General features: G+C 42.9%; 1 protein-coding gene across 1 annotated transcript in view; it reads right to left on the reverse strand.

The window, feature by feature from the left end:
* The window catches only part of LOC126175766 (glutamate-rich WD repeat-containing protein 1), an 81,718-nt gene that overhangs the window by 42,203 nt on the left and 25,684 nt on the right, over positions 1-13,831 (reverse strand). The window contains exon 5 of the mRNA XM_049922735.1: positions 4,907-5,081. Within this exon, the coding sequence (XP_049778692.1) occupies positions 4,907-5,081 (175 nt within the window). The remainder of the gene's footprint in view (positions 1-4,906; positions 5,082-13,831) is intronic.

Consider the following 13,831-nt stretch of genomic DNA (forward strand, 5'->3'; position numbering starts at 1 on the left):
ACTTGCTCGTCAGCACTGTACTTGGTTCGGAATCGATGCCGCGATTATGAATATGTGCTCTTCTTGCATAGTGTGTGCCGAACAACAATCAGCACCACCGCGGAAATTCTTTGCATGGCCAAAAGCCACTTCCCCTTGGCAACGCTTACACATCGATTTTGCTGGTCCCTTCTGGAATGCTCGATGGTTGGTTCTGGTCTATTCATTCAGTAATTTTTCTTTTGTTGTCCGGATGTCTTCCAAGACGTCATCTGCCACCATCCAAGCGTTATCCGCTATCTTTTGCATTGAAGGTCTTCCACAGACTATTGTTTCCGACAATGGCCCACAATTCATGTCTGCAGAATTTCAGTCATTCTGCAAGGCCAATGGCATTCAACATCTGACGTCCGCGCCGTTTTCGCCACACTCAAACAGTGCCGCTGAACGATTGGTCAGGACTTTCAAGTCACAGATGTTGAAGCTGAAAGAGTCACATTCTCGGGAGGACGCATTATTGCTCTTATTGTCCTCGTATCACTCTCAGCCTCGGGATGGTCGCTCGCCGGCTGAGCTACATCCACTGCATCAGGTTCCTGTGCAGCGGCAGACACCTGCTTTTACCCCAGGCGACGTTGTCTACTACCGCAACTATCGAGGTTCACGGCGTTGGCTCGCAGGGCGCATTCCTCGCTGCCTCGGCCGCACTCTGTATCTGGTTTTGGGGGCCTCTGGTGAGGTGCGTCGGCATCTCAATCAGCTGCGCCTTTGTCGTCGCACAGGATCTGCCGCTCCCCGTCTGCTTTCAGCGACGGTGCCGTCCGGTCAGCGCCCTGGGGACCCATCTACTGGCTCGCCTCAGCCCCAGGTGTTACCGCCGATGCCTTCCATTTTGCCCCATGGCGACGAGCCGCCGCCGCCGCCACCGCCGCCTGTTCTCCTGCCGGCGACGCCCACATTGGACGCGTCGCTGCAACCGCCGGGCGCCTCCCTGGGTCACACGCCGCCGATCGCTTCCCGTGACCAGTTGTCCTCCGACAGGGAAGTCTTGCCCGCTCCGGACCATTTGTCGTCTTCGCCCGTCAGGTGCCCCGGCCCGATGGAGGTCGACCCTTCGGCCCCTCCTGTCTCTCTACGGGCGCATACACCGCTTGTTGGCGTGCACCCTGAAGCAGGTTTTCAGGCGTTTCCTAGCTCCCCTCGGTCCAAATGGCAGGGTGCGGGTGGCACAGCCTCGCCTGTTGTTAGGCTCCCCACCTCGTCGCATATGTCAACATGGGGTCCTCCCCACGGCGGGCGGAAGCCTTATGCCACAACCGTGCGCCGATTTGCGGGGGAGGAATGTGGTGTCACCGCCAGACACCACACTTGCTAGGTGGTAGCCTTTAAATCGGCCACGGTCCGCTAGTATACGTAGGACCCGCGTGTTGCCACTATCAGTGATTGCAGACCAAGCGCTGCCACACGGCAGGTCTAGAGACACTTCCTAGCGCTTGCCCCAGTTAGACAGCCGACTTTGCTAGCGATGGTTCACTGACAATTTACGATCTCATTTGCCGAGACGATAGTTAGCATAGTCTTCAGCTACGTCATTTGCTACGACCTAGCAAGGCGCCATTACCAGTTACTATTGATGCTGTAAAACATGTACCGTCAAGAGCAATGTTCACCAATTATGGATTAAAGTTAAGTGTTCCAGAAGCTACGTACGTTTTTTTACTAGTCTCATTTCCGTGTCCTGTTCCAGACCTCACGCCAGCCTGCGTGAGCTTAAACGCGTGCCTTTCGGCTTCCTCATAGTGGGTTGGCTGTCTTGCCAATCCACAACAAATATGGTGTCCAAAGGAACAGACACCATTAGTGATCTTGCAGCCCTTAAAGAATGAAATCACAGTGAAATCCAAACCTTTGTAACTAATTACAGGCATTGATAAATATCAACGGGATCAGTTGAAAATGTGTGCCCTGACCGGGACTTGAACCCTGCTTACATGGCAGACGTTCTATCCGACTGAGCCATCAAGAACACAAGAGGATAGTGCGACTGCAGGAACTTATCTCTGGCACACTCCCCGTGAGACCCACATTTCAAGCTTGTTGTCCACACACTAGATTTGTAGTACCCCTACCCACTATAATCATTACTCGCGGCAGTCAATTTACCAAATCCTGTAAGAGTTTGACCAATGTGAGTGCATCCGCACTGCAGATGATCATTGGCCGGTAAGCCTCATCTATACGAATATGATGCCAGACCTTTGTAACTGCTTACAGTTGAAAATGTGTGCCCCAACTGGGACTCAAACCCGGGATCTCCCGCTTACACAAGTTACTCCATACACAATAGATTGCAAAAAGGAGGAAAAACTTTTAAGTTAGTCTCTTTAGAAATGCCTTTTATTTTTTTGGACATTTTTCAAGCCATATAATCAGTGCCTAGTTATTTTACTTGCTTGTGTACTTCAGTTTTGTGATTTGAATTGAGCCCACATTGGTTTCGCACATTTCACTTGCATGTTTATTGGTCAGATCATCTCATTGGAGCAGTACTCATTGTTTCAGTGGCTAATTATGTGTTGAATAAAGAGAGATCAAGTAGGGGTTCAAATCTTGTAGAGTTATATGAGAGCCCTTCAAAGATCAGCCTTGTGGCATCACATGCACAGTTTGAAGGTCAGACATGCAGCTCTAATGCACAGATGAAAGCCTGACGCTCTGTAACATGACAATCAGCTAGATGATCACCGAGTTCTGTACCTGGCAGGTAAACAGTCCAAAAGATGTGAAGACTCTCAGGAGTATCTGCATATCCTGTGTTTAGTCAATGCACCAAGAACAGTATCCACATCAAGTCTAGATACTCAATTACCCATTCATGTATGTATTGAAAAAATAATGTCTTCCAATAGATTCCTGAAGTTCATGACAGTTGTTTGAATCTATCAGGAATGCAGTTTAAAGTGATGCCTATGGTAAGAAAAATATTTGAATTATACCTATGAAGCAGATAACTGAACTGAAAATATACCGTTGAAGTCAAGGAAGACTTACCCAGCAAAATGGTATTTAAATATTTTAGAGCAAGTAAATACAGGGTGAGGCAGTGAAACGGCACGATTTTGTAAAACCACCAAAGATTTATTTACAAGTAAAATCATAATAGTTGAACATGGATCTCAAGTACAAGAGTGGAAATTAAAGATTTAACTTAAAAACAATCATTTTTTAAATATGGTGTCAGTCAGGTATCGTCCTTGGTTTTGCACACATTGTCTAAGCCTGAGATGAAATTGTCCCATGACGTTTCGTAGCATCTGTACTGGAATGTTGTTAATTTCCTGTCGAATTCGCTCCTTCAGGTCTTCTTTTGTTCTTGGTGGATTTTCCTGGAAGACTTTGCACTTGAGGTAGCCCCAAAGAAAAAAGTCTGGTGCCGTCAGATCTGGTGAACGGGCAGGCCAGGGGAAATCGCCATTCCTGCTGATTAGACGTCGTGGAAATGCAAGTCTGAGCAATTCCGTTGAGACATTAGCAGTAAGGCTTGTTGCACCATCTTGCTGGAAGAGTGTTTCAGCATCTGGATCATGTCGATCAATTCCAGGCAGACCAAAAATGGTCAACATGTCAGCATAACGTCCAGAGTTTACCGTCACTGTGTTGCCATCTTCATCTTCAAAAAAATAGGGCCCCACGATTCCACGAGATGACATTGCGCACCAGACTGTTACTTTTTCAGAATGGAGAGGTTTTTCATGAAGTTCGTGTGGGTTATCTGAGGACCAATATCTGAAGTTTTGCTTATTTACGTACCCACTAAGATGAAAGTGGGCTTCATCACTCATCCATAAGTTATGCACTCTTTCTTCATTTCGTTCAATAACGTTAAGCATTGACTGGCAAAAGCGTATACGGTTATTGTAGTCATTACGTTTAAGGGCTTGCACTACCTGAATTTTGTATGGATGATAGTGAAGGTCACTCTTCAAAATCCGTCTTACTGATCGATTGCTGAGACCAAGTTCTGCGCTGTGCCGTCTCGCGGATTTTCGCGGACTTCGTCCCAACGCTTCGCGCACACAATTAATGTTCTCGGGTGTCCGGATTGTTTTTGTGCTGCCGCCTCTTTTCTTTGTTGTGCTAGCAGTAGCTTCAAAGGTTTTAACCCAAAGGAGAATGGCTTTCCTTGATGGCACGGGAGCCCGTGGCGGCAGGTTGAATTCACGACGAAAGGCGCGTTGAGCACCAGCCACACTATCCGCGTTTTTGTAATATGCCTTTACGGCATATGCACGTTGCGCACTCGACCAACGCTCCATGGCTACTGAAACTTCCACCACTCTAGACGCCCAAGGTCACTTCCCCCACTCTCGCAACCCCCCTCCGCGCCCGACAACCACTATCGAAATCGTGCCGTTTCACTGCCTCACCCTGTACAAGGAACATATCTGTTGATAACCATATGAACTGTGTTACACTCACTAAAAAATGCCAAGATATCCTCTGAAGACCTACTGGTAACGTCGTAAAAAATTTTCAAATTTAGTTTAAGCTGTTTTGGATTAGTCTGGTTATTCTGCACCAGTAATCTGCTCAATAAGTGTTTTGCATGGTCTTTATCAATGCCATGAGGTTTGTTTCATGTAAAACATTGAAACTGCTATAAATACATTCACTGTAAAAGTATTTGTTTATATGAACTTCCTAATTTCAAATTTTCCATGCTACCACCCCTTGAAATATTTAACAGCTGCCACCTCTTGAAATATTTAACATACCTCATGAAGACCAAGAGTACTGCACTTTTGAATGTTGTGAAGTTAGCAGCCTAAAGATCTAACAAAGCACGTCTCCCCTCCCTCCTCCTCTATACATATCCATCCATCCATCCCCATCCATCCATCCATCCATCCATCCATCCTTCACTCACCTTTTATCCACAGAACATGAAGCCAACACATTAGGTTCATTAGGTGACCACTGAAGATCTTCCACTGATGATGTGTGACCAATTAGAGGTCTCTGATCAACATGCCAACCTGTCCAGCTTTCTTGAGGCCTCCATACATGAATTCCATGTTTGCAGTCTCCAGATGCTAGCACTCCTGGAATAAACGGAAATCACAACTGATCATGATAAGATTTTAGAGTACTTGACTTCTGCTTCACAATCACACACACTAAATTACTTATATGGGAACTAACCAGTTCAAACAGCTAAATATGAATGAAAACAACTTTTGAAGAAGGATGTGTGTCTATTCCACTTTCCATCAAGTCACTTATCTCTAAAACTCTTCATTTGTGTACAATATATGTTTGAAGGTTTATCTAACCTAGAGTCTAGAGAAACACAAGTCACTGAAAAAAACAATGCTACCTGACAGACAGTTATGACCACAAGACATGCAAGTGTCATGTATTATTTGGCCAGAAGCTAAACATTTGCTTGAAACATTATATACTAACACATGCAACACTTGAGATGTATCTACAAAATGCCTTTTTTCTTTTCAACTTTGGCCATACACTTACATTTTCAACAGTGCAACTATGTGTGCATATTTGTGCATGAGTGCGCTTCCCGGGTTAGACAGGAATCCCTTGTACTGTTTAGCAGAGGACAGACAACTGGGGATTGTTTGTATTTTGATGTGCAATGTGTTGAGGTTATGTTTATGGTGATTTATTTGCAATAGTTTCTGTTGACCTCACAGAAAGCACATTAAAATTTATAGTTGAGAAAGATGGAATGCCCCTTCTAAAGATTATTTGAATAAAAATTTGAGATGTGGTGCCCTGACCATCATGTATTAGATAGGAAGTCTCCAATTACTGTAAAGAATAAGATATGTCCTGAAGTTGGAAAACAAAGAAGAAGCCTACAATTTTATGAAAAGGGTATCTAAAAACTGAACAAATATTTACACTGGGATGACTTAGCATAATAGAGGAGTCTGAGATCCGTACAAAAGAAAACATGGGTTATATGTAGCTCCTCAGCAAACTACCAAAAACTGAAATGAAGGACAATGATGATGCAAAAAATACAAAATTGTAAAGTGCAAACTCCATTTTAGTGGATTCTGGAGTCTGTGAAAATCCAAATTTATCTAGTCCAAGATGTTGATCTATACGATTAAAGATGTTTAGTCAACTTTTTATAAAAGAAAATACAAATGATTTATTGACACCAATTAACCTTCACATATCAACTAAGAATCCCTGTTAAGTATTTCTCAGTTTCAGGAATAATCACTGAATTTCAAATGAATTATATGAATTGTAACCATGTCCTCATAAATATGATCCAACGTTCAGTCATCAATATTCTGTACAACACTTCTGAAGTTTTGGAAATCTCAGACCAATGTACAGTTCCTTCTCCATTATCACTCTCAGTCACTTTTCCTTCAATGTGTTAGGATGTATTTCTGTTGAGTGCCTGTAGTATTTTTGCATCATGATATTGTGTTAACATGCAAATGGCCCATCTTGCACTCCAATTATTTCTTCATTACTAACTGCATAAATTTAAGCAACTTTCCAAGTAACAGCTCAACACCAATGAAAACTGGCTTCCACCTTCTCTGCCATTAGTAGCTGCACTTCACTTATCAAACAAAACATCAGGCTCACTCCCATTGTTCATACAGCTACGACATAGTGTGGTAAACACACTGGCCTTCAGGTGGTGCTAGCAGCTGCACATGCAATTTTAGAGATGAAAAGCACTGATAGCTATTCCAACAGGTACAGCATTTTTCAGTCAGTTTTGCTCATTTAGTCTGGATTTGGGTCTTATTAGGCACAAGTAAAATTGACAATAAAGAACCGTAAAAAGTTAAATGTTGTCTCTAAAGTAAATACGAAATATTTCACGAAAACACACAAAAACAAACTAAATCAGTCCTTAAGTTCTTGATAAAAATTTAATACAAATGACAACAGTCACTAACATAACAAAATGCTAAACAGGTAGATGTGCCCAGCTGGTCACTTAACTAAAATGTATGTACCAACCACACTGCAACAGACATAAATCTGCTACTGATTTTGTGGTAGGAAGATGGTAGGTGGATATGTGGGTGGGGTGGAGGTTGGGGGCTGTTAAAAGTGGTTTACTGGTGGTAACATCAAGTAGATTTCAACAGCCATGTCACCTGTGCTTGGATCATCACTCATTCACTATTTAGCTCTGGCACATCATGGCCTGGCACCTTCAAATGATTTCTTCCCTGTTTTATATTTTAGTGCATCTCCTTCAATGGAGACTGGTTTTGTTATTGGGGATACTGGTTGTTCTTGGGCTGTCTGAAGCGCTGAATCTGTGATCTCTGGTGCGCACTTCACTGCGCCCTTTGTTGATGGTGAGAAGAAGACTACTTATTTAGCTATAAATTCTGTACTGTATGCTCACTTGCAGGCACAACTGCTTTTTCTTGCCACTGATAAACAATAAATGTTTCTGAACAAAATACCACTTCTTCACATCTCAACATGCACAGGATAGGCTGCTACTCACTGTATAGAAGAGGTACTGACTTGCAGACAGGCACAATGAAAAATACACTGAGGTGATAAAAGACACAGGTTAGCGATATGCACATGCACAGACGGCAGTAATATCGCGTACACAAGGTATAAAACTGTCGTTCATTGGCAGAGCTGCCATTTGTACTCAGGTGATTCATGTGAAAAGGTTTCCGTTTCCGATGTGATTATGGCCACATGACGGGAATTAACAGACTATGAACACGGATTGGTAGCTGAAGATAGACAGAAGGGACATTACATTTTGGAAATCATTAGGGAATTCAATGTTCTGAGATCCACAGTGTCAATAGTGTACCAAGAATACCAAATTTCAGACATTACATCTCACCACAGGCAATGCAGGGGCCGACGGCCCTCACTTAACAACCGAGAGCAGCAGCATTTGCGTAGAGTTGTTGGTGCTGACAGAAAAGCAACACTGTCTTAAATAACCACAAAAATCAATGTGGTATGTACAATAAACATATCTGTTAGGACAGTGTGGCAAAATGTGGTGTTAATGGGCTACGGCAACTGATGATTGATGTGAATGCCTCTCCTAACTGTATGACATCACCTTCAGTGCTTCTCCTGGGCTCATGACCATACCTGTTGGGCTCTAGACAGCTGGAAATCAATAGCCTGGTCAATGAATCCCAAATTCAGTTCGTAAGAGCTGATGGTAGGGTTCAAGGGTGGTGTGTCGTATCCATGGAGCCAAGTTATCAGCAAGGCACTGTGCAAGCTGGTGATGGCTCCATGACCGTATTGGCTGTGTTTGCATGGAATGGACTGGATCCTCTGGTCCATCTGAACCAATCACTGACTGGAAATAGTTATGTTCAGCTACTTGGAGGCCATTTGCAGCCATTCATGGACTTCATGTATCCAAAGAACAACCATGTTTTGATGGATGACAATGTGTCATGTCACCAGTTGGAAGAACAGTTCTAATGAATGATATTGCCACCCACACCACCCAACATGAATCCCATCGAACATTTTTGGGACATAATCGAGAGGTCAGTTCATGCACATAATCCTGCAGTGGCAGCATATTCAGAGTTATGGACAACTATAAGGGTAGCATGGCTCAGTATCTCTGCAGGGGACTTCCAGTGACTTGCTGAGTTCATGCCACACCAAGTTGCTGCAGTACACCAGGCAAAAGGGGGTCCGACATGATATTAGGGGTATACAATGACTTTTGTCATGTCTGCGTAATGCAGTAATACTGAAGATTTCGGACTCCTTCTTCAGAAGTAGAACACACACACACACACACACACACACACACACACACACTCTCTCTCTCTCTCTCTCTCTCTCTCTCTTCCACAAGCATAACTCACACACAGATGGCCACTGTCGTTGGGTATTACAGCCTGACTGTGACTGTGCCTAGCGGGAGCAGTAATGCAGTGGGGTTGGGTAGTGGGTGGGTGTAAGAAAGAAGTGTAGGGTAGGGAGTGATAGGAAGAGCAGAGTGCATGTGGGGGGACATGCCAGTACTGCCTGTGAGAGTGTAAAGACATGTGCAGGAACAGGATCAGGCTGCTAGGTGCAGTGTTGAGAGGCTGTGCTGGGGAGGAGGCAGAGAGCAGAGAGAACATGCTGCCCAACACTATGTGCTTCACTTTAGTAAATGCTTTACAGCTTGTGCTATCTGGATTCCTCCCATCAATACCAGTTTTTGGAACTGCACAGATGAGAACTCTCCCTACAACATATCCTTTATTCCCGCAACTACCATGGCCTCATACTTCACAAGTCCCTTTCACCCATCTGCCTATCTACTCCCTGCTTACACTCCAGTATTGCATACACCCCCTGCCAACCAATGCACCTACATAGTCCTTTCCTCTTCTCTCCTTTTCTTCTCCCCTCCCCTCCCAGCACAGTCTCTTGATCCTCCACCTAGCAACCCTATCCTGTCTTCACCACATCTCTGCACCATCTCATAGGTAGAACAAGCATCTTTCCCTACACCTACCCTGGTATCCCTCAGTCTCCCCACCTCACACCTCTTTCTTACCCCTACTACCCATCACAGCTAGATTGCTGCTCATGTCAGAAGCAGTCGCAATTGGACCGTTGTGCCTGGAGACAGTAGAGCCATGTGCATGCATGTTGTGTGTTCTACAATGGAAGGAGGACTTTTTCCAGCTAAAGTATTACAGCATTCTCCATCACTGACCGAGTGAGATGGTGCAGTTGTTAGCACACTGGACTCGCATTCGGGAGGACAATGGTTCAAACCCCACTTCTGGCCATCCTGATTTAGGTCTTCCGTGATTTCCCTAAATTTCATAATATTTTTCAAATCTGTTATTCCTTCCCCCTTTCAGTGCATTTTATGTTCGGCGCTCATTAACACTACCATGGTGGAAGGGGTCAACATGACCCCTGCCTTTCTTTTCAATGTCAGGCCCAATTTTCTTTTTACTTTGTTCCCGAAATCATAGGATTTCTCCTAATTTTTTCTCCTCTTTATGATGACTTATTAGGCACAATGGCTCAATTTGCAACTACAATAACTTATCTTCTAATTACAATACAATCTTACAATAGAGTGGCAACACTCAGTGAGCACTCACAGTTAATGCTGCTCACTGTTGTGTCTTAGTATGTGCACATTTCAATCTGTCACAATTTATATCGTGTCATTCAGGTAATACTCTTTGTAATGAAATATATTTTTGAAAAATGTGTCAACAGTGTGGACTTTCTGTTAAAGAAATGTTACATCTCTTACAGAAGTCTGTCAGAAATTGACTTCACTGACAAAGATGAGGATTTTTTTCCAGAAACAAGTGAAGATGAAGATGTGAACAAGCAGGGATTAGTGGCGGAGGATTCATATGTTGATATATCATCATCTCATCTATAACAGCACACCCAGCTGAATGCCTCTGCAAAGATGGTCACTGACAATATAACTCCATTCTAGAGGAGAGAGAAGGGTCCATTATTTACAGATGCCAACAAGTAGATAACTCTCATCAGTGCTTCCTGTCTTATTTTTGATGAAGCAATGCTACATATCACAGAAATATATAAATCATATGCTCAAAAAGTACTAAAAAACAATGATTGGACCTTGTCACTTGAGGAATGTCTGCAGCTGATATTTGGTGACACACTTGAGTGCCCACTCCCATCAAGGACATTATGCCAAGGAACAAATTTCTCTATTTTGATAGAAAATGCCTGCCAGCCAACATCATATCTCTCATATCCAAAACTTGGGGAAAGTTCATGAAAAACAATTTCCATTCTTACTGCCCTGGAGAAAATGTAACCATAGACAAGCTACTATTTCAAAGCAAAACAAGATGCAGTTTCATTCAATCCAAGCCCAACAAATATGTTCTCAAATTCTGTATTGCTGCTGACGTAGGACAAAGTGCATATGTAATGCTTTCCCACACTTTGGAAAAGAGGTCAAACTTATACAGAAGCAACCATCTGGAGATTTCACTGTTCTGCATCTTATGGAGCCATCTCCAAATCAAGGAAAAAATGTAATGATAGACCACTTCTGCACACCTCTTTAAATTGCCAAGAAGCTCAAAGACAAGGAAACTTTATTAGCTGGTAAAATGAAAAAAATCTGTTGTGCAATCCCTGATGGGGTAGTGAAGAATCCAAATGCTGAAATACACTCCACCACCATCCTCACCAGACTGGCCCCAGAGACTGCACCATGACGATATACCAAGGAAAGAAGACTAAAAATGTCATTCTGCTACATAAATTACATGCCTTTGTTTATATAAAATGTCTACACCTCAAACCTTGATGGCACATCCATCCCATTAGGAACATACAGTGTGTGTATGTTGAGGGCTATTTTGTACCATAAGCAATTGGGAAAATATGTCGTCTTAGGCAGAGCCCCATGTATCTGAACAAGTACATACCATATTTACACAAATGTCAAGATTACTGTAAAAATTAAATCTCAAATATCAGCTGCACTACTAAATTTATGATGAAGTCCAATTAGGCAGTACTTAGTGTTGTACCCGCCCCCCCCCCCCCTCTCCCCTCTCTCTCGTTACTGTTACGTAGACAGAACAGAATGGCTCTGTTACAATCGTAGCTTCACCCACTCTGCCACTATGTGCCAGGCTGTCTACACATGACTTATACACATGTGTTGTGGCAATACCAGATTTATTGGGAGGTCTAGTGGCGTGTGTAATTCCAGGGGCAGTGTAAGTTGAGGGTAAGAGAAAAGTTATCTTTTGGTTTGTGAATGACGATGGGAAAGGAGCATACTAGTTACACAGTGAAATTTATACTTCAAGTTATCGCCCATGCAATGAAACACAGAAAGTGAGAAGCTGGCCACAGAGTTGATGTTGAAAAAAAATGTTCATCAGTGGTGAGCAAGTGAAGAGAGATTCTTAAATAGTTCAAAAAGTCGGTGTGCATTTTGAGGGCAAAAGTGCAAATATTGAGATGAGGGAAAAGACTTGCTGGATTTTGTAATTCAAAATAGGAATCATGAATATGTCATTATGGTGGAAATAATTCTAACTGAAGGCTGCAAAATAGCACATAAAAGAAACATTTTGCCAATAGAATTTAAAGTTCAATATGAATGGATTTGGCGATTTATGCAGCAAAATAACCTATTTATTCATTGCAAAACTACAATTGTGCAAAAACTGCCTCACATTAGAAAAACAGTTTGATATCTCATGTAATCCAACTGTGACAAAGAAATTGTTATTTACTTTTCCAGATAGGGAATGCAGATCAAATGTCAGTCTATTCTGATATGTCAAGCACTACTACAGACAGTGAACAACATAGGGGAGCATAGTGTACAAATATGTACATATGATGGTGAAAAGCAGCGAGACAAAGCAACACTGAGCATTTGGTTGATGGACAAAAATTGCCACTATATGTGGTTTTTAATCAGAAAACTGTCCCTGAGGGAGAAAGCTTCCAAGCTGGTATCATTGTAAGAGCTTGGGACATTGAGTGGATAACAGAAGAACAGGTCTTAAATGGATTCTGGCAATGTGGAATAAGCGGCCAGGCGCTCTTCTTCACTTCAAATCAGCACTTGTGTGGGACAGTTTTTGCAGGCACACTAGTAATCGAATGAAACAAAATCTGAAATAAGGAAACATTGTCCTAGTGATTATTCCTGGCAGCATGACAAGTGTGTTGCAGCCTTTGAATGTGTTTATTAGTCATCATCCAGAGCTAGTGTAAGACAATTCTATTGAGATTATATAATGAACAAAGCAACTCTGATACCAGGAGGCCATTTGCATATGTACTTTTTTATCAGAAGGTGTGCCATGGGATTTTGGCTTCTGGCAGTCAATATCAGAAGAACTTATCATGAAGAAGAAAAAAAAGTAATTTCCAATAACCTGGATGGGACTGAAGATGACTGTGTTAGTGACTCTGAGCAGCATTATGGATCATTTAGTGTGGGTGAAGAATCAGATGCTGGAGATACTGAAAAGTGATTGTGCTCGATTTGGGTGAAACTTTTAGTGTGGGGAATCTTTCTACTGTGTAATGTTCCAGTGTATTTAGATTTAATATATTTATAGTTATATATTTATAATAGAAGGAAACATTCCACGAAGGAAAAATATATCTAAAAACAAAGATGATGTGACTTACCAAATGAACGTGCTGGCAGGTCGACAGACACACAAACGAACACAAACATACACACAAAATTCAAGCTTTCGCAACAAACTGTTGCCTCATCAGGAAAGAGGGAAGGAGAGGGAAAGACGAAAGGATGTGGGTTTTAAGGGAGAGGGTAAGGAGTCATTCCAGTCCCGGGAGCGGAAAGACTTACCTTAGGGGGAAAAAAGGACGGGTACACACTCGCACACACACACACACACACATATCCATCCACACATATACAGACACAAGCAGACATATTTAAAGACAAAGAGTTTGGGCAGAGATGTCAGTCGAGGCAGAAGTGTAGAGGCAAAGATGTTGTTGAATGACAGGTGAGGTACGAGTGGCGGCAACTTGAAATTAGCGGAGATTGAGGCCTGGTGGATAACGGGAAGAGAGGATATATTGAAGAGCAAGTTCCCATCTCCGGAGTTCGGATAGGTTGGTATTAGTAGGAAGTATCCAGATAACCCGGACGGTGTAACACTGCGCCAAGATGTGCTGGTTGTGCACCAAGGCATGTTTAGCCACAGGGTGATCCTCATTACCAACAAACACTGTCTGCCTGTGTCCATTCATGCGAATGGACAGTTTCTTGCTGGACATTCCCACATAGAATGCATCACAGTGTAGGCAGGTCAGTTGG

This window comes from Schistocerca cancellata, chromosome 3, assembly GCF_023864275.1.
Source record: "Schistocerca cancellata isolate TAMUIC-IGC-003103 chromosome 3, iqSchCanc2.1, whole genome shotgun sequence".
In the NCBI taxonomy this organism is placed as follows: Eukaryota; Metazoa; Arthropoda; class Insecta; order Orthoptera; family Acrididae; genus Schistocerca; species Schistocerca cancellata.